Source organism: Hyperolius riggenbachi, chromosome 7 (genome assembly GCF_040937935.1).
Source record: "Hyperolius riggenbachi isolate aHypRig1 chromosome 7, aHypRig1.pri, whole genome shotgun sequence".
Classification (NCBI taxonomy): domain Eukaryota; kingdom Metazoa; phylum Chordata; class Amphibia; order Anura; family Hyperoliidae; genus Hyperolius; species Hyperolius riggenbachi.
In genome coordinates this window covers 130764108-130786755 of record NC_090652.1, presented here as the reverse complement: position 1 = coordinate 130786755, position 22648 = coordinate 130764108, and the positions used below count along the sequence as shown (strand labels likewise).

The 22648-nt window shown below is 39.8% G+C and overlaps 1 protein-coding gene across 6 annotated transcripts in view; it reads right to left on the bottom strand.

Annotated features, from left to right (window-relative positions):
* The window catches only part of RBFOX1 (RNA binding fox-1 homolog 1), a 967082-nt gene extending 952654 nt beyond the window's left edge, over positions 1–14428 (bottom strand). For 2 of the 6 annotated variants that reach the window (XM_068244644.1, XM_068244642.1), the window contains exon 1: positions 13820–14427. In XM_068244644.1, coding sequence (XP_068100745.1) covers positions 13820–13963 — 144 coding nt within the window. In that variant the 5' untranslated portion in view covers positions 13964–14427. Of the gene's footprint in view, positions 1–13819 lie in introns of all 6 variants that reach the window. The other 4 variants (XM_068244640.1, XM_068244647.1, XM_068244641.1 and 1 more) reach the window with 3 other exon arrangements.
* Between the last annotated feature and the right edge of the window lie 8220 nt (positions 14429–22648).

Below are 22648 nucleotides of genomic sequence, written 5' to 3'. Positions count from 1 at the left end.
GCAGAAACAATTGATTTCACAGGTTACAATATCTCACCTAATACAAACATTGAACTTTGTCAGCTGACATAATTATGTATAATTGTATGGTGTGACAGGCTGCTGTTAGTACAAATGCCAGACCTGCCATGCCTGGAGGAATAGCAGGTTCGATTTCCCTTAATAAAAACCCCATAATGACATTTAGTAGAGCATAATCAATTATTCAGCAATTTTTACATTATTTATCCTGGTTTCAGCATCAGAAATGCTTCTTATATCTATATATTACTGTACTGGGCAAACATTGACAGCATAATTTATAATTGAATGCTGTACAAGTAAGTAATTTTATTCATTTAGATTTTTACAGTAGAGTTCCTCTTTAATCAATTTGTTATGTTAGTAACCAGACTGAAAGTAAAAGACAGATTCGTACTGGCAGGTGATCTCTGCAGAATCCAGGTGAGAAAGGAGCACTGCATAGTGTATTACCAAAGGCAGAACTTTAATTGCATTAAAAGTTATACTCACAAAACATGGAGGTTAAGCAAGGAGTTTTGAATCAGGATGATACCATTTGTTGGTTAACGTAGAGATGAAAAAACAGTGAAGAGCAACCAGGGGCGCCTCTAGGCATAGACAGTACAGGCCATTGCCTGGAGTGCCATTGGTCCTGGGGGCGCCATGTTGCTGGTTAAGCCCCACCCCCACATTAAGCCCTGCCCTGGACTAAGCCCCGCTCCATTGGTGTGCTATTTCTTGCTTCTGCTGCATCTACTTAGTATAATTTGCAGGCAGGTGCCACCTCTGTGCCTTGTGCATCCTTCTTTACCCCTTTGTGCCTCCTTCTGTCCCTTTTGTGCCTCCTTCTGTCTCCTTGTGCCTCCTTCAGTCCCTTGTGCCATGTCTGTTTGTCCTTCTGTCTTTCTTTGTGCCTCCTTTGTGTCCATGTGCCTCTTTATGTCCCCTTTGCCATTATTTGTCCCCTTGTGCTACCTCTGCCCCCTGTTTCTCCTTCAGTCCCACTCTGCCTCCTACTGTCCCCTGCGCCTTCCTCTGTTCCCCTGTGCCTCCTTCTGTGCTCCTTTGTGCCTTCTTCTGTCTCCCTGTGGATCTTTCTGTCTCCCTCTGCCTCCTTCTGTCTGTCTGTGCCTCCTTACACCCCCCTCTGCTGTCTTCTGTCCCCTTTTTGTGCCTTCTTCTGTCCCCCTTTTTGCATACTTCTGTCCCCCTTTGTTCCTCCCACTGTCTCCCTGTGCTTCCTTCTGCCCCCCTGTGTGCTTTTTTCTGTCCCCCATTGTGCCTCTTTCTGTCCCTTTGCGCCTCCTTCTGTCCCCTGTGTGCCTCCTTCAGTCCCTCTGTGCCTCCTTCTTTTGATCTGTGCCTCCTTTTGTCCCCCTTTGTGCCTCAATCTGTCCCTATTGTGCTGCCTTCTGCCCCACTTTGTGCCTCCTTCTGCCCCACTATTTACCTCCTTACAGTCCCCCTGTGCCTCCTTCTGTCCTCTTTTTTGCCTCGTTCTGGCCCTCATGCCTTCTTCTGTCCCCTGTACCTCCCACTGCCCCTCTGTGTACCTCTTCCTGTCCTCCTGTGCCTCCTTCTGTCCTCCTTTGTGTCTCATGCTGCTCCCCATTGTGTCTCCTTTTGTCCCCCATTGTGCCTCATTCTGTCCCCCTGTGTGACTCCTTCTGTCCTCCTTTGTGACTACTTCTGACCCTCATGCTTCCTTCTGTCCCCGTGTGCCTTCTTCCTTACATGTATTTTCTGTTAATTTCTGATGAAATGCTGCCACATTACAATTATTTTCTGGTTAAACATTGCAGCATTACAGTTATTTCCTGGTGAAACTCTGCCGCATTACGATTATTTTTATGGGTGGCGCCATGGGGGCGGGTGTGCCACAGGTTTTCTCGCCTGGAGTGACAAAATGGCTAGAGGTGCCCCTGCCGAGCAACCAATGGAAGAGCGGTGCTGCTGCCCAAGAGAGCTGTGCATGAAAGAGAGGTGCTGTTGTATATGAATAGTACACATGGAATTGGAAGGCTGCATATGCCATGGGGGAGAGCTCCAGCAGATGGAAGGAAAGCAACAAGAAAGTTGGCCTAGGGCTCTAAAGGTATAAATCCGGCCTTGGGACCGAGTGTGAACTAACCCTGACAGTCCAATTAGAGACTACAGCCATAAACTATCAGGCTAGTGAGCAGTGCGTCTCTCATGACTAATAACGTGTGGTAGAATAAACAGCTCCCTTTTCTGCGAACACTTCATACAGGTATACAAGTGGCTTTCAGGTGTGGCAAAAGATGAGGCACCCACATTTAGACAATAATTGATACAGGATTGGCTTTACATCACCTCCCTTCCTTCGGTAGAAGCAAAAACAAAAGAGCTTTGCTTGCGGGTGGTTTGATCCTGTCTGCTTGTTTCTCCTCTTATGTCTATGGGCAACCCAATAACATATCCACAGACAAGCAATGCAGCAGATAACAGTCTGCCCTGCACTCTTCTTGTCACTACCTTACAAACTAACAATGCAGCAGGCAGAATGTTTTTATTTTCTAATGTGTGCTGTATTGCTGGTAAGGAGGACAAGTAAAATGGTGAATGAACTACAACTTAAACAGTAAGGTAGTCACATACAGTCTAATCTTCTGTAACCTGGAAGGTCATAGAACTTCCTACTCTCATTGCAATTCTTCAACACCTGTAGCAAGTGCAGTTTTTTATATGTCATTCCAGAAATAACCCATTGGCACAACATTTTCATAAGGATTATTTTTGGTTATTGATGGGAGGACCTGTCACATCTCCCGCTAAAACTGAGTGAGGAGCATACATCATAAGCACACTTAAAGAGACACTTAAGTGGAAAAAAATATTATGATATAATGAATTGGTTGCGTAGTACAGATAATTACTAGTACATTAGTAGCAAAGAAAATATTCTCATATTTTTATTTTCAGTTATATAGTTTTTTTTTCATAACATTGGATCATTCTCTAATATTTGCAGTTTACACACTACTCGGCATTCTAAATGATTTTAAAGAGCAGGCTAGTAAATTCTTGAACTGTTCTCTGCAGGAAAAAAACAATACAGTGCCAGACACTTGAGATAATAAGCTTCAGAAGACAGAGCTCTCTGCGACTTGACTTGAATAAAACAATGTTTTATTTCTTAGCTGTACTACACAAACAAATCATTATATCATAACTTTTTTTCGCTTCAGTATCTCTTTAAACTGTTACTGTTTGCTGCCCGATTCATCAAAAGAAATGCTTACATTCAAACTTAAAATACACCTAAACTGAAAGCGTTATGGAGGCTGCCATAATTATTTCCTTTTAAGCAATACCAGTTGCCTGGCAGTCCTGCTGATTTCTTTGGCTGCAACAGCTTCTCAGTCACAAACCTTAAAAAGCATGTGGCTAATCCACTCAGACTTCAGTCACAAAAATCTGATATATCTATGCTTGTTCAGGGTCTATGGTTGAAAGTATTTGAGGCAGAGCGTTAGCAGGACAATCAGGCAATGTGCATTGTTTAAAAGGAAATAAATAAATCAGCCTCAATATCCCTCTCACTTCAGGTGTGCTTTAACACAGCGTGGAATAAGATGCACAATAATTACAGCATTTTGTTGTAAGTTAGCGGATACGCACAGGTTAATTCATAATTTCATGTGAGAAAAAAGCTCCGTTTTGCACCCCTGCAGTGAGAATAAGCAGTGTAACACCTCCCTGGACAGTGGATTAACACAAGCAAACTCTGTTTACAAACACTGCAGAGCGTCCATCTTAGAGGCAACAGTGTGTTACTAATACAAGACGCAAAGCAATCAGTTTCCTGAATATATTCATGTCATGTTCACTCTTTTTAATGTTCTTCAGTCATTTTAATGCTCTCATTTCCTAGCATGGTTCATGCAGGTAACCACATCTGTTATAGAAAAAAAAAGAACCTTTTTTTTTAGAAATTAGCTAGTAGTCTAGTTTTAATATTCAGATGCAGTGACAGTATATATTGTAAAGAAAACATGCAGCTTCCTTCGGTGCTCTTATGCTTTTTTCTATCCGCTAACAAATGTATAATCGAGTTATCAAAAGGCGAAGGAGAAAAAAAAATTATTTGCACTGCACAGTTCCCAATTTCTATTGGGCAATCAAACAAACAAAAAACTGTTTACGGTGGCTTGTATTATTTAAACGTATGTAATTAAGCACAAAAATGTATTTACATGACATATGGTCAGATAACCATGTTAGAAGGAATATCCTGGGTATGCATTTGCCTTGGAGAAGCACACAATAATTATTAGTAATATTATTATTGTTACTTTTTCTTTAATAGCATGACATATTATTCAATGCTTTGCCATCCAGAACATTTTCTGTATGATTATAAGATTTATAACTGGCACCAAACAAGTACTGACCCTAAAAGCTTGCAATCATCAGCTCTGCTAAACATGTAAGCTATTACCGTGCCACACATCGCTCATATTTACAAAGCATAATTACGTAAGGTGGCGACAGCATAGCTGGACGTAAACCGACGAGCTGGTGCTATGTATTATTCAGTGCCTTATCATCTGAGACATCTTTGATATGCGCATATAAGGCATTACGACACCAACTGAATATCTGCCCCTAAAAGCTTACAATCTGTATTTCTAAACCGGTGGTCACCAGCTATTCGCTACGCATTTTGCTTCACATAGCAACACATCGCCCACGTTCATAGACTGCAATTTGGTAAGGTGTTGTGTAGACTACCGGTCATATATTAAAGTATTCAGGCACATAACACCTATTACATATCCACTTTCATGGTTAATGGCCCATTTATACCGCCTAACCACATAAATCTTAGTTGACACTGTCACTATAACACAGCAGCAAAACAGAACCCTATCCAGATTACCATTACATCCATAATTAAAGAAGCAAAAACGCATGAGGACATTACTCTTATATCATTTAAGGTAGCCCCTGATGCTTTGATTACACCCTAAACCACACTTCCCCCTCAGCTGTGACGCTGCTCAGAGCCCAGCACTGCCCTCTGTGGTGAACAGGCATGTCTGCATAGTCATATCATCATCATCATACAAATTTAAAGATTTACAAAGCCTCATTTGTCAGACAATGAGGCTGTGTGTTTGGCGAATAAACAGCACTTGCGTCTTCTTTGTCAGACGACGGTATAGTGGTTACATTAATCAGAAAACAAATCCAAAACATCTAGTCTCTACCCTGAGCAATCATTCAAGGCCCAGCTGTAAGGAAAACAGATGGTGAGTGAGCATTTCTGGTAATAGGGGGCTTCTTTTCAGTCAACTAGACAAAGCATCATGTGAAAATAGCATTGAAAGGAAGAAATCCTATAGTGAGCCATTTAGTTCAATTGCACTGCTGAAAAAAAAAAGATATTAGCTTTTATTAGTCAAGTTCATATTAGGGGAAATCAAGAAGATATGGACTGAATCTATTTAAATGCATTAGGGAATGTAAGGAATTGGCTGCAGAATTAGCATCATTAAAGTGAATTCTACATGAAAATGTATATACATTTAAATACACACAAGCATGAAGAGGGATTTCTTAAGCTATTAATGTTATTATTATAATTACTTGGCTTACTTGTTAAAGATTGATACTTGGTAATAGAGTATTATTGCATAATTGCACAGAGATGCCTGCATAGGCAGTCTCTGCTTTGTGATGTGTATCCCTAAAGATACAATATCCAATAGGGTGTAAGTGAAATCGAACAATACATGTAAAAGAATAGCTGCAGCATTTTTCCTCTGGTCCTCTTGGCTCAGTTGCTCATATTATGACATAGTTATGTAATCAAGTCCTGTTAGTACAGTATGATCTATTAAGCAGCATTCCAGTTCAAGCTCAGGGCAGAATGTCTACCGCTAAGATGACGCTAATGCTTTCCACAAATCCTGTTTTGGAGCTACGATTTCTCCTGCATGAGATAACAATGGCTGCTGGGGGCATGTGGGGGGTTTTCCCATCTTCCACGTCACTGCTGAGATTCCAGGCAGCATCCCTGCCAAGTGGGAATTGCAATGACAAGCAGCAGAGTAGAGCAATGTGCCTGCAGCATCATTAGACTGCAGTGCAGATAGCACATGCAGTACTTTCACCATCAACTGCTACAGCCACTTGCAGAGTAAGCTCAATTCAACATATGGGTTCACATTTTAGGTGATTTGCTGCAGTGATTATGTTCCTGCGGCACAAGTAACTTATGAAATGAGAGCCTGAAAAGTGTTACATATTATGTGCCAGATTCCTCGAACACAACACTAAAACACAGCATACTACAAAGCCAGGGAAGTGAACAGCAAGCTCGGTGTATGATTCTGTAACCGTTTTCAGCAAGCAGGAACCAGAATACCTATGCATTTCCATCTAAATATATACAGATGTGTAATACCAACACGCCATAGAGACTCACATAGTGCATCACACATTCATGAAAGGAAAAATCTGGATTTCCCTGTCGTTTTGAGGTAGAATTGAACAATAAGGTCTGTTCCAGGATAAGACAGCCGAAGACGTGATTTCTTTTTAATTATTTCTTCAGGGCTAAGTCGCACAATGCAGACTAAAGGAAAATATACATATACAAAATACTTTAATCACTAACACATATTGAGCAGACCAGAGCGTCAATCAATACCTGGTTTACCCTTAAAAAGGATTTTTAAAGAGGCACTCCAGCTAAAGGCAAACTGGACGAGAATTCTCGACCAGTTTTCAAACAGCAGTACCATGTTTTTATTGCTGTCTGTGTCCCCTCCCTTCCGATCGCTGAGACAGTTAGTACTGAAACACATGGTGAATGGAATTATACAAATGATACAAATATTACTGAAGCTGACGACACCTGTTTTACTGACGAACATAGGAATTAACCCCTCATTTGGAGAGAGTTATTGGGCCCGATCCAATTTACTTTTCCTCCTAAATTTTAAATACTATTTGTACATCTTATCTATAAAACATCTTTTAAGTCTACTGCAAGCAAGACAATACTCCCAATAATTTTGACATTACTTTTTCACTTACTTTTTGGTACTTTTTCAATTGCAAAGTGCTAAAAAGTTATTTTAAATAGAAGATGAAAAATTATCTCCTAAAAGAAAAAGTGAATTGGCTTGAGCCCATTCTCCCTTTTGTGTATCTGGGATACGGGCCCATATTCAATTCACTTTTTCTCCTAAGTCTTCTGCTAGGAGATATCTTTTACATTTCTGCTTAAAGTAACTTTTCAGCACTTTTCAGCAATTAAAAAAGTACTAAAAAGTAGGTGAAAAGTAACTGTATACATTATTCTGAGTATTTTCTTGGTCACTGTTGACGTAAAAGGCATTTTATTGATAAGGTGTGAAAATATTACCTAGAAGAAGACTTAAGAAAAAAGTGAATTGAGCAAGGACCAAGGTGTTTTGGCACAAGCTCCCATACACAATTAACTTTTTCTCCTTAGTTTTGTCTAAGGTGATATTTTCAAATTCATCAATAAAATGCATATTAAGCCACCAGCAAGCAAAACAATAATGTTGATAGTACTTTTTTCACATACTTTTTGGTACTTTTTAACTTGCAAAGTGCTGAAAAGTTATTTAAAATAGAAGATGAAAAATTATCTCCTAGGAGAAAAGTAAGGAGAAAAAGTTAATTGCATATGGGCCAAGGTATCTTGTGCTGGGACAAGGTATCTCTCCAGCTGGGGCACAAACGGCTGTGAAAACCCTTGCAGAAACAACACAACATTTTCCAGAAGTCCAAACACAAACACAAATGCTGGTTTAAAAGCATAATTTGTTCATCAATTTGACTACACATCAAAAAATGCTGAGTGAGTTAACATGTGGTCTATTTAAGGAATGCAGTTCTTATTTCCTTTGGGTAACATGCGCTCACAGCTGATAGGTAATCTTGCAAGCCCATCATTTCCTAACTGCCAATTCTCGAATTAAAAAAAATCTAGAAATTTCCATTCATTTACTTTCAATATAAGTATTTTCAGGACGAGCAAATGTCTCTGGTTTAGTTAAATTATTCTCACTTCGCAGATGATTTCATTTTGTAAAACAACTCCCACGAATCATGCTTATGAGAGGAATAGAAAAGGCAAGGCCAACTGTAAGATAATTTGGTAAAATTTATATGAACAGAGTATGATTTAAGGTACCTAAACAAAGCAAGACTGTTGTCTTTTATGAACGAAACGTGGACTAGCAAACTATGGGGAAAGGGGCACAAACGTATTTAAGTGGCCAGTAAGACAGCGAATGTTTATGCCGTGGTCATTTAAATAGTGTGGCTGTGGGCATAAAACCTTAAGATAACTACCTTATTTTTCTGAGTATTAAAATAATACTTTCAGAAATCACTCTGTACCAAGATATGAATAAATATTTTGCACCGAGGATGATTCATCAAGACAGGTGTAAAGTAGACAGGACAAAATAGTAGTTCAAAGGAACCAATCATAGTTTGCCTGTGATACAAAAAATACATTTCTGATTGTTTGCTCTGAACTATCGCTCTACTTTTTTTTTCCGTATGTCCCGTATGAACTTTTATTGATCAGTCATCACCAGTATGGTCTGTTATGTATCTATCTCACTTTTTTATTTGTTTATCAACACTTCCTGGTAGCTGAAATTCACAGTTTTCTTTCTAAATGCTAAAACTAGCCAAAGGAAGCATAGCAAGTGCATGTTTGAGAATAAATGATTTTAATAATACACCTGCTGCAGACTTTTGCATACTTTTGGATAGTTCAAATTTGTTGCCTTTGGTCAATATATATAAGCACCAAGGGCCTCATTACGACCACAGTTCTATATCACACTGTACCTGATTTGTCCTGCAATGCAGAATAAAGTCTGTCATGTTAAGGAATGGTGCAGTGCACATAGTTAATGGTGCAGTGCCTATAGTTAATGACTTTATGCTTACTCTGGCAACATGCTTACCTGCACTGTACTGTTAATGTAAGAATGTTTTTTTTTATTGTTTTACTGGTTATTTAGTAATAACACACATGACAGCAATAAACTGAATGCTTCTGATCACCCCTTTTATGAGCAAATGGGAAAATGCCATAACACAAAAAATACATTTAAAACCCTCATTTAAAAATGCAAAGCCATAAAAAAACACCTTTTCACCCCTTGAACAAGCTTCTGCATGCTGAGATGGAAACTACATTTATATCAAAGAGCTCTTACACAACCAGAAATATCTGTACAGTTAACAGGCATTATACGCAAAAACATGCGCATGCACCCACTCCATTGGGCATAAGAGGTTCGTAAATACTTAAACAACTTAACCCTTATGAACACACTCAACAACCATCTACATGGATTTTATATAGAGTTCGGCTGTATATGCGTCATTTTTTACTGGAGTTATATACAGTATCCCACGGTGGTTCTCCAGAAATTGGAAAACAAAGGTCTGAATGTAAACAACTGAACAGCTTGAACCTGACTACTGTAGCACTGTCAACTAAATAATTAAGGGATAAAGAAATTCCATAGTACCTGCTCACATGCTAAGCTAAAGAGCTATAAACCTCTGCCTGTCTCTAACTATCTAACTAGGGTAACAGGTGTTTTTTTCTTATATTCTTTTTTCATGTCATAATGTTATGAAGGATCTGTAAATTGAAAAAAAAAATATAAAACCTGTATCATTATCATCATAACCACTCTTCTGGTGATGGCACCTCAACCTTACAGTTATAAATAAATGTACCTGCTGCTTGTTCACTTATTTAGGTTGTAGCGTATTATGGAATATATTCATATATATATATATATATATATATATATATATATATATATATATATATATATATATATTTATATATATATTTATATATATATATATATATATATATATATATTTATATATATTGATTCTAGAACTTCATTTAGTACAGGTAAACAGGAAAGAAGAGCAGTATTAAATAAGTGTGTAACGTTAGTAAATAACTGTTGTGCTTGCACTTGCACTGCACATGTGTAAACAAACCTTTTAATGACATTTACTTAAAATAACTGTAAATCTAACAGGAAGCACACTATAGAAGTCCCCACTAATCTATCCTATTACTTAGAATTAAACCTCATGGAACTTATTACTCCCAGTGCTGAGTGCAAAGAGGTCACATGGTGGATTGGTGGGTGTAATATGCAGTGCACATTTCATGAGCTCTTTAAAGAAAGATCAAAACTACACAGTAAATAAAGTAACATGCGAAAGATCGCCATCTTTTTTCTACACCTATATTTTAATGTCTCTTCATGTTAAAGTGTTACAGTTTTGAAAAGGTTAGTAAAATAAAAAAAGTTTGTGAAAAATACATACGAAAAAGTTTGACTCTGCAAAATGTAAAATAATAAGAAAAAACGCCAAAGTAAAGTTGCCATCAGAAACCTGGCAGAATACACTTACAGGTGCAAACGCTAACTGTTCTACAGCATAGTATGTATATGAGCGAATGTATCACGCAGCATAAAAAGTTCCTGTGAGATTGGGAAGTCTTTAAGAAACTGTATTCAGAACCATAGTAGCATTTCCATAACATAGTAAACACCAGTGATTTGTGAACTTTGTGAATGTAAACAAATGAACATAAATTAAAGGACATATTAAACTTTTCTGCACTTGCAATGGTGACATTATTTCTGACATTGAATTTGGACTTTGCATTAATGACAGGAGTACATAATATAGCTCAATTATAGTTATTCACATCCTATCCATTGAGCTATGTTATATTGTATAGGGCATCTTGTGTACTATAGAAGTGTGATTTTGAAAATGGCAAAACAAAGAAAATATTTTGACAATCTGGTGACGACACAACTGCACAGGCAAAACATGCTGTTGTCAGTAAATATATATATATATATATATACACAAAGTAAAATGAATATATATCATGATTATATATATCAAACACATATAATTGATGTTTTTATCTAATATTTTGTATTTTTTTTAATTTATAGTATGCATTGTGTGTCGGCTTTTATGTACTCCCTACACAAACGTCATGATGAGATCTAGCAGAGGCGTGTGAGCAAAACTATATGCGAATAAGCTATATATTTAATAAAATATATTTCAAGAGTGCAACAGGACTTTAAGCTGCAGATCTGAATCACATGCTAGCTAAAGGGTTAAAAAAAAAAAAACATTGTATGCCATAACACATCACCAATACACAGCTATCCCCAACCACGTATTTCTTATTACAAGAAATAAATAAGAAAAGCAGTATTTTTCCTAGGAGAGTAAACAAGCAAATTAGGTTACTTTAAGGGGTTGAGGGACAAGTTATCTAGCCTTAAACTGAGTATGCTAAACCACTACAAAATGTATTGGAATTCTCTTTATGTATAGTATAATTGAAATTAAACTATAAATCTGTTTTGTTATAAATTGGAGCATGCACCAAATCTGCAGAGCATGGATTAGAGAGCTGTATTACAACTGTAGATAAAAAATGGAATTATTACAGCAAAGGACAATTACATCTATGTTAAACTGCTCTCTTTCTGTTTAGGCTTATTGACCTCTCACCTGGAAGCACTTTCCTATCATAAAAATTAATGTACCTATTATACCAGTTACTAACATGCAGATGAACAAGCTGATTACATGCAATAATGTGACCTGCACCTATCTAGGTCCCATGAAACATTGCATAGAGAGCTATAGATCAGATAAAAAGCCAATGAAATATTTATTAAAACATAAACACACAGACAACTGAGAGGAAGAGCAATTAAACAATCTGTAAAAAAGTTGATCTATATAGTAACTATCAAATGTTCATGTTAACTCTGGAGACAAAAGGCATTAACTTCTTCTCTGCTTTCCTTTCCTTGGATAAAATTCACAATATATAAGCCCATAAATCTTTCACCATGCATATATTATAGTAGGCAACAGTGACAACAAGACCCACAGGGTAAAGAGAAGGAGCTGAAACTTGCTGTTGTCTTGCTCTTCTGCCTAGGCATAAAAAGGCTCAGGCTGTTTCAGGACACCAGGTGAACCATGATATTAAGTTACAAAGGAAATCTATCATTATTTAATGAAATTACTGGTGAGCAAGAAAAATTCACAGATAATAAATCATGTGTTCCCTCTCATTTGTGCTAAGTTGGTGGGTCCTTCTACCACTAGTGTAGGGGAATTTTGCAAGGTAGGGGTCTGACTGGTGTGTGGAGCATATTGCATGCCATACACATCTAAAATGTAAACAGTAAAATATGCGTCGTCATATAAAACCCCATTCGCAGGATGGAACAAATATTACACAGTCAGCTTTTAATTCTCTGCGACGTTAACATTTTGTTGGGGGCAGAGTTAATAAGATCAGCTAATTCGGTTGAATGGATGCCATGTAGTATCACAGAGAATTAAGAGTATACCATGGGCGCAGCTAAGGGTGTCTAGAAAATATTGTGCACTGTTGTGTGTCTACCCATGAACATCTTAGAAAACATAAACACAGGCACATAAACAATATGTGTATGAACACGGCATGTACCGCTTAATATAAGTATATGAAAGAAGATAACTAAAAAATAATAATAACTGTTTTTTTTTATATATATATATATATATATATATATATATATATATATATATATATACATATATATATATATATGTATATATATATATATATATATATATTTATATATATATTACATAAGTCATATTATCATTGTACACTGTGTGGACAAGTTTTCAAAACACTTTTTTTTTTTTTTTTTACAGCCACTGCAATGTAGTGATGAAGACAGGTCCATTAACGACTATGCAGAGAAGCCATGGGCAAAACTTCAGTCACAGGTGAACGAATGTATACAGTCAATATTGCAAGGGATGAGAAACACCCTCACAAGATCTACAGCAAGAAATTTTTTTCACAAGGCTACAAAGTAAAACACCACATCACAATTATTGCACATAAGTCTCCAAACAGTCAAATAGTGGCAATGCGTCTGTGTGTGTAATGTGTGTGCGTGATGTGTGTGCGTGTATTGTGTGTGTGTGTATATGTGTGTATAAATATATATATATATATATATATATATATACATATATATATATACATAATTTTTTAACAATTTATATTCACAATAGCTCTGCATTCACAGAGAGATCTCCATGCTTTCCTATTATGAGGTTACTAGGTTTACACAGAGCTTTTCAGGTTCAGTAAGGATACATTTACATATCATTAAAATAATGCTGGCTAGTCTATTTAAGAAAAAAACTACTAAGCAAACCTTTGCCTGTGATTGCTACACTGTACTGTACAGATAGGAAGCACACTGGCATGAAATACTGCCTAGTCCTGTATAATGAAACATAATCTACTGTGTGTTATCATTTAATGCACAGGTTATGTTTCCTTTGCACTACAGCTTGAGACAGAATACATGATTTTCAGATAAGAGCATACAGGGCACATACATGAGATGCTAGCAGACTCACATCTTAACCTCACAAGCTCAGGCATTCTAGCATCAACTACCAACAATCTGTGCTAGTCTGCTGTTTAATAGCATTCCTCCCCCATCTCACACAGAAGCTGGAAGACAGCATTTTAATTTCTATAGAGGTAAATCAGGAAAGAGGAGAATAAAACTGGTATTGCTATTGCAGAGTTTTATCAGCTACTACTGAACAAGACAATGGCAAAGTCCAGCTTCAAACAGAAGAGGTTAATAGCAAAACGGAGAAAGAGAGCAAGGCATTGAGAACTTACCTGCTGCAAGTACATAAAAGTCAAGGCACAAGAGAGCTGTGGACACATGCCCACATTCGGCAGTGCCACGCAGGTTGCACCCGTCAGAGGATGCTGCATGGTGTTGCTCTGGAGTCGACGTAGAACAAGTGAAGGAGCTAGCATGCAAGCAGGTTTGTCCTGTCTTGTCAGCTGGATTTAAACCGTCTTTTAGCTGTGGTTATTTCAAGTTGAAAAAAGTCTTTTGTTCCCCCTTTCGCTGTCCTAGTGCTGAAAACGTGTGTTCATTTGTCAGCTAAGGCAACTAGGCAAATTAAAACTGAAACCGCTTAGACTGGATGGAATACAAAAAAAAAACCGAGGGATTTAACCAAAGCCTGCAGCCTAATGAAGAGTCAGTGTAACTTCCTCAATGACAGTGAAGAGAGGGAGCTCGCCGTTTCCCAACAGGAGCTTGCTGACTAGCAGAGAGATTGACTCACTGAAGCTCAGTCGGCTGGTGTTGATGCTGCACGGCTTCTCATTTGTCAAATGGGTCCTAGGGCAGAGGCTTTACCACTCACCAAATTCAAATACTGCATTTTTAAAATCCCCTGGGAGGGTGGAGGGAAATAGAGAGAGATCGAGTGAGCTAGTGAGAAGGAGAGAGAGAGAGAGAGGAAGAGAGAAAGCGATTGAATGAGAAAGCTGCATCACAGACAACCTAGAGATTTGGGCAATTAATGTCATTGCCCAGCTGGGACCCAGTGTCTGTTATAATTTCTTTTGCATTGCTGTTGGTCAGCAGACTCAGCACCAAATGATGTTTTCATTTTTTTTTTCTAATCTTGACAGAAGCCGTCCATATAGATATGTAGAAACCGTTATCTAACAGCCACTGATACTGATGTTATATCCTTATTAAAATCTCTATGCAGATTCCTGACATATTAGATTTTACATTAATCTTTTCTGATAAGATTTCCCTATGACTCATGCAACAATGTAAAGTTAGCAATGGAAAGCAATGCACACGCTGCAGAACCAGAGCTGGCTTTTTATCTTTTAATGGCAAAAAGGCTTACAAACCATCTTCGACTACAATTATAATTTAAATTGGTATTATATTCAGTCTATTAAAGGAGATTAGTGTATGAGGCTCCATTTTAAAATGAATTTGCCTTTTTTATTATTTAATATGCGCTACTATTCTTTGGAAGGAATTACCTTTTTTTTTGTATTAATATTCCAGTCTTGCAGACTCCTTCCCTTTGTTTTATAGAGTAGTAATTGTTCATTAGTAGGTCTAGTTAACCTTTATGCAATAAAGCAGAATGTGATTTGCAAATCTGAGTAATTTTTACTTTGTACCTTCTTACAAGAAGACAGTTGTCTAAGATTTAAAGCTTTAAGCGCCAAACCTCCCGTATAAGAATATAGGGCATATAGTATGCAAGCGCCCCCTACTTATGTATACACCCGTCGTTCATTCATATGTTAACCGAATTTGGTAATTCGATAGGTCTTTTAAAGGAATCCTCTGACAGAAATATGACGCCTGCAATCACTTTCCTCCTTCTGAATATTGTAATTTCCTGTCTGTCATGTTGATCGATTAGCTGGGATGTTTTCTGAGTCATAGAATTTAACAGTCATGCAGATTAGGAGTTATGACCTCATTCTGACTTTACTTGCAGCATGCTCATTCTGAGTCATCAAATGAGGAAATACTGAGGCTAGTGAAAGCCAGGTAACCGGGGTTTTTCAGAAAGGAGTAAGCACTATTACACTACATTTCTTGAAAGTAATACTGAAGTACAACTGAAAAAAAAAGATACTCACCTATGCAAAAGGAAGGCTCTGGATCTTGTAGAGCCTTCCCAGTCCTCTCTCCATGCCTTTGGTCCACCAACGTCCCCCCATGAAAGTTGTTTGACCAACTGGCCAAATACACTTTTGGAAGTCCTCATGAAAGTTTCGGAAGTATTCACATCCCCTAATACTTCCAAAGACGAGTGGGGTCAATGCGAAATGGGACCACTGGAAATGGGAACTACACATATACACCTACCCCTATTGAACTAGGAAACACTCATGAATCCCAATAATCAATCCAATATACAATAATAAATCTTCATACATGAATCATCAATACCACCTTAGCTGGAGTTATTTTTTAACATTCAGCTCATGTTTCTGAAGCATATTCACCATAACTCATAAGATTAAACACCCTAATAAAATATTGCCATTCATTAAGCAATGATCCAGTTGACCCATCGATGCAGTTACAGCGTATTTTTATCCCCTCTCGTAAGGAAGGTAGGTGGATCTGTTTGCAGCACAAACCACCTCAAGTGATGTAGTATGGCCACACCGTACAAAGTGCCTGGATACAGAGGTATCATAACTTCTGTTGCCCAGGGCAAAGTAATGTTCCTGTTGCATTCCAGAATGGCATCTGATGATGCTGGAGGGTATCTGGAGGAAAGGGAGAAGCGTGGCATGATGGGGATTTGTTGCCCCAGGCTAAATTTAATGTGGTTGGGAAGAGACAGGAAAATGAAGGGGAAGGCTCATCCTTTAGACCTCTGTCAGGAAATCTGATCTCCTATCCTCCCGTCCCCTTTATTTAGTTGCTCTTGAGTTGCTTCCGAAGTGTTCAGTGTTGTTTCTTTTAAAAGGTTTAGTTGTTGGGGTTATTAGTTTTTCCTTTTTGCCATTGCAGCCAGGTTAAGGGGAGCCTTCAGAGGTCCAGTAATACTCAAGTGTTTTTTAGTTGTTGAGAGGTGCTGCTGTTTTTTTGTGTCTGCCACTCCCTTAGGGGTTGTAGTTCCTTAATTATATTTTTTTTTGTAATTATTTAATCAAAGGCTGCTTTGGCCATTTAAATCCACCTCAGCAGTCTGTGCTTTTATTCTGGGGATAGGGGGGTGTTTGTTCAAATATGGGATATGGGTAAAACCCTTATCATGTTTTGCTAAATCACACCATCCATGGGGTCCTATAAACATGACCTACACCACATGGACATTTGAGGTCATACACCACAAAAGTACGGTAGCACAAAAGTGGCAAATCATTTCTCCCAAGAGGTGGTGGGAAATAAAATTGCCTTTAATAATTGTATTGCAACAATTGCACCTCTTCTGTTATATGGTACTCTCTCTGAGATGAACTACATCTCAGGTTTTATACTCACCTGGGGCCCCGTTGAGGCTGCACGGTCCTTTGTTGTCTCTTGTGGCAGCTCCTGTCCCCCGATGGATGGCCGAGTCGCGCTTCACTGTGCATGCAATCTCCTATCGTAGTAGTTACTGTGCAGGAGCACGATGTGGGGGTGCGTGCAGCAAGGCCACACCAGGTGACAAAGCATGACTCAGCCAGAATATAGGGGACAGGAACTATCCGGGAGACAGCGAGGGACTGAGTGGCCTCAAGGAAGCCCCAGGTGGAGATGGCCCGAACGATTCCAGGCAAACTTTGGGCGAGCGCAAATTTTCCCGGAACTTCGGTTCGCCCCCATAGTACCCCATTAGGGTCAACTTTGACCCTCTACATTACAGTCAGCAGGCCCATTGTAGCCAATCAGGCTACACTATCTCCTGGAGCCACCCCACCCTTTATATAAGGCAGGCAGCGCCGGCCATTACAGTCGTTTGTGTCCCTACAGTAATTAGTGAAGGGCAAGCTGCTGGCAGACTCTCATAGGGAAAGATTAGTTAGGCTCTTGTAAGCTTGTTAGCTTGCTCCTGGCTGATTCTTATTCCTGAAATAGCACCCCACAACAGCTCTTTTGAGAGCTAATCTTATTCTTGTGCTTTTTTTTCTTCTCCCTTCCTCCCCTTCCTCCCTTGTCTTCCAGGGATCTTGTCTTCCAGTGATTTGTAGGATGTCAAAAGCCAGCTCACATACATTAGCCAGGAATCAAACCCAGGTTAGCTGCTTGGAAGGCAGTTATGCTCACCACTATACCACCAACACTACATGCTGAAACTTCTTGGAGCAGACTTACTTCCTCTCTCCAAAGACACACATACATCACCATAAAATAATTCAACAGCAACTGTATGCACAGTCTCTGAGGCACAATCGGTTAGCACATTCAGCTATTAACCGAAAGGTTGGTGGTCCAAGCCCACCCAGGGACAGCCTTGCCTTTTGCATTCAACAGTTGTCCAAATAGAACCCCAGATAGCCATGTAGAATCATCTCTTTCTCTCTCTGGGCTTAAACCAACAACCTTTTGGTTAACAGCCAAACATGCTAACTGATTGCACCACAGAGACTGCACACAGTTGTTGCTAAACGATTTTATGTAGATGCACGTGTGTCTTGTGGAGGTAGGAAAAAAGTCTGCTCCAAGAAGTTTAATGCCACTTTAAACAAAACCTGTATATATCAAATTTCTACATATATTTCTATGATCCTTTCATGATGACAAAGGCCAGAAAGAAGTAGGCAAAGGAGTGCCCATTTTTCCGTAAGGCTAAGCGGTCTCACTCAACTTTTTCCTACAACGAAGCATCTGCTGTACAGCAGCAGAGTGGTGCAGCAGAAGTGTGCTGAGTCCATAACCCAGAGGTCGATGGATCAAAACTATCCTCTGCTAGGTGTACTTTGATTTTTACACCTTGCTATACCACATGGGCCAATCGGTGGCCATAGCACCGTAAAAGAAAGTGTCATTAGGGCCTTACTGTAACATAGATAGTAGTGTAACTATTTCAACTAATGTACCCTTTTTAAACTTAAAGATTATATACAAACGTAAGCAGAGTGGTGCAGCAGAAGCGTGCTGGGCCCATAACCTAGAGGTTGATGGATCGAAACCATCCTCTGCTAGGCATGATTTCATTTTTGCACCTCACTTTATTGCATGGGCAAAACGGTTTCCATAGCCCTGTAAGAGAAAGTGTAATGAGGGCCCTGCCGTAACATAGATATTTGGGTAGCTAGGACTACTCCTGGGCCTTTCTTGTAGTTGAAGAGATGAGTGAACTGTGACACCACACTTAAAAAAAAAAAAAAAAGCAAACAGAGAAGCTTCCCCATATTGGAGCATTGGATTTGGTAAAGTCTTAAGCCAATGTGTTGTAAGACACAAGTAAGCTTTAGGTTAGCAGGAATGGTTGCATGGCCACCTAGCTTTTCATCCTTCCAACCCTTGCCCTGGAATCTTCCAGACTTCAAATTGCTGTCCTTTGCTGTGTGTGTTACACCAGCATCATCCAGGGGGCACATGATCTTTCTGAAGTCTTGAATTGAAGCATGCAAGCAGTATCACCGTGTGTCCCACTGCTTTCATCTAGCAAATTAGGCAAATAAGCAAGCTCATTTTTCTCTTGGGTATATCACAATGGTACATGCTAGGCTGGCTTCAGCATGTAGTGTTGGTGGTACAGTGGTGAGCATAGCTGCCTTCCAAGCAGTTGACCTGGGTTTGATTCCTGGCCAATGTATGTGAGATTGCTTTTGACATCCTACAAATCCCTAAGCATGCTCATTTTTCTCTTGGGTATATCACAATGGTACATGCTAGGCTGGCTTCAGCATGTAGTGTTGGTGGTATAGTGGTGAGCATAGCTGCCTTCCAAGCAGTTGACCTGGGTTTGATTCCTAGCCAATGTATGTGAGGTTGCTTTTGACATCCTACAAATCCCTAAGCAAGCTCATTTTTATCTTGGGTATATCACAATGGTACATGCAAGGCTGGCTTCAGCGTGTAGTGTTGGTGGTACAGTGGTGAGCATAGCTGCCTTCCAAGCAGTTGACCTGGGTTAGATTCCTGGCCAATGTATATGAGGTTGCTTTTGAAATCCTACAAATCCCTAAGCAAACTCATTTTTCTCTTGTGTATATCACAATGGTACATGCTAGGCTGGCTTCAGCATGTAGTGTTGGTGGTATAGTGGTGAGCATAACTGCCTTCCAAGCAGTTGACCTGGGTTCGATTCCTGGCCAATGTATGTGAGGTTGCTTTTGACATCCTACAAATCCCTAAGCAAGCTCATTTTTCTCTTGGGTATATCACAATGTTACATGCTAGGCTGGCTTCAGCATGTAGAGTTGGTGGTATAGTGGTGGTGAGCATAGCTGCCTTCCAAGCAGTTGACCTGGGTTAGATTCCTGGCCAATGTATGTGAGGTTGCTTTTGTCATCCTACAAATCCCTAAGCAAGCTCATTTTTCTCTTGGGTAAATCCCAATGGTACATGCTAGGCTGGATTCAGCATGTGGTGTTGGTGGTATAGCGGTGAGCATAGCTGCCTTCCAAGCAGTTGACCTGGGTTTGATTCCCGGCCAATGTATGTAGGCTGGCTTTTGACATCCTACAAATCCCTGGAAGACAAGACAGGAGAAGGAAAACGGAAGAAGAGGGATTACACTGCAAGATGTTATAAAGCAGTTTAGGCCTGCAATTTAGCATTCAATGTGATTTCTGCCCTTAAAACACGGCTTTGCGTCAAATCCAGATTTTTTATGGGACTTTTGACGTCTATCCCACTCAACCATGCCCCCCTCCAGGTGTTAGACCCCTTGCAACATCTTTTACATCACTTTTGTGGCCAGCATAATTTTTTCTAGTTTTCCAAGTTCGCCTCCCCATTGAAGTCTATTGCGATTCGCGAAAGTTCACGCGAACCGAACCCCGTTCGCGAACCTAAAATTGGAGGTTCGGGCCATCTCTAGCCCCAGGTAAGTATAAAACCTGAGATGCAATTTGTCTCAGGTTTCCTTTAATATCTGTGTTATCAACCAAATCCCAAATGGCAAGCCCGGATTTACACCACAGGAGCCTATAGGCACAGATGTCTTGGCATCCTAGACTCTGCCCTCCATAAATCTACAACCCCCTGCCGAATTGCACCGCAGGTGTGCTGGCTGGCCCAGCTGTCACTCCTGCTTACTTTCCTTGCCCGTCATAGGTAGCTACAGGTGCCCCTTAGTATTAGGTAGCCAACTGAAGGGAGCATTTATCAGTGGAATGGCAAGAGCAGGATGAGTAACCTCTCATTTACACTCCACCCAGGACTCTCCATAGGGAAGGAGGGAATGAGGCACTTGGAGAGGGAAGTGAGACGCCTTTCTATCATCAGGCGCCAGTAGGCACATGCCTTATGGTAGATTCGGCACTGCCAAATGGATTTGCTTCTCTTTTAGGCAAAAATAGGAGGCATGCAAGACAACTGTCCCAATTCCTAGTCCTGTTGTAATATTGTCTAATATATGTAGATACACCCTTTAGGTCTGATAGACATATGGCATTTTCTCGAGGGGGTGGTTTGTATGTTTTATTCTGCAGTGGCGTAGCCACCTGCAGATCTAATCTACAATTTTTAAAGAGTGTGACCAATTCAGAGTGTGACCAATTCCTATCTGCCCAATACTGGATTGCCTGAGTGGAGTCAGGCTGATTCTATCCACCTAACTCAAGCGTTTGGTTGCCTCTTATTGCAACCTACCTTTGTGAATATATTTCCTGTTGTTGACTCATTCATTTCAGAAAATAGTGACATATTGCGCTATTGGGCTCCCTTTATCTCTGTTTTTTTCCTAAGGTGATCCTTTACCTCACCCCCCATTGGGCGATAAGAGCTAACAGAAGAAACATGAATAAAATGGGCGTTATTAGACCTAGACTCATTACTAGATAAAAAAAGAAAAAGAAAAAAAATGACCTCTCTTTATTTGACAGACCACCTGACTCAATTTAAAAATCATTAATCATACTCTTCTCTTCATTTGGGTTGCATTAACTTTTAACCCCGAAGCAGTTTATTGAAGTGCACTGCACAGATGCACAGAGCGTCGTGCACCTAAGCTGGGCACACAGCAATGCTATGCTGCGTGCCCCGCGTAACAGTAATTCGGGGCTCTGAAGGTTGTCTGACCCCGAAGTACATCTCCCTCAAAGGTGAGACAACTAGGAGGGGCAATAGTATTTAATGCCACCAGGGAATTTAGCAGCAGCAGGGAGAGCCGTAATTCAGCTAATTCTGTGCTGAACTGCCTAGCGCCCAGATGACCTGTACTCTTTTAACCCATTTATGCATTTGCATCTTCAACCTAATCCACCAGGTTATAAATGACGACCAACAAAACAAAACTATCTCAGGAAACTACTGCGCAGCGCTATAACTGATCCCCAATGTGGAATGTCCCTAAGGCACCGAGGGATGATAAGAAAATGGTGGGAGGACTTGAAATTATAAAAACCCGCCCGCATACTGGTACATTTCATACACTGCTTTGATAAAGGCGGCCGTGACCGCTGAAACATGTCAGCACAGAGTACCGAGTGTGTTAGGCAGGGAGCTTTGGACTGCGCATACAGAGCTCCAGCATCTGCCTCTTTCCTACTACATGAATGGGGCAGATGCTGGACGTCGCCAGGAAATGTACTAGCTGCGACCTGGAAGTGAACGCCACAAAGGTCCAGTACACAGCTGAGAGTGCGGGCGAGTGGACGAAAGTGAAGAGCGCTGGTGGTTACCGCCCAGAGCCCCAGTGGGTGGAAGCATACTGTTAACCACACCTTTGAATATAGCACCAAACCATGAGTAGAGGGAATAGAGGACTTGTACAAATTACAAACGCGTTTTTTAGACCGGCAGCACAGATATCTCCTGTGACATAGTGAAGATGGGATGGAGCATCTAAAAGCATCCTACAGCAGTGCTCGTATAGGGTGGAATAACTCAAGCATTTTTAAAGAGGCATAATTCAATCTACAATTGACCCTGGTATAATATCATTAATAAATACCTACAAAGCCATAAGAAACACTTAATACTCACAACACAAGTTTCCTATCAAATATGTTTGTGTTTTTTGGGGGGCTTTTTGTGCATATACCATATCATTTTTT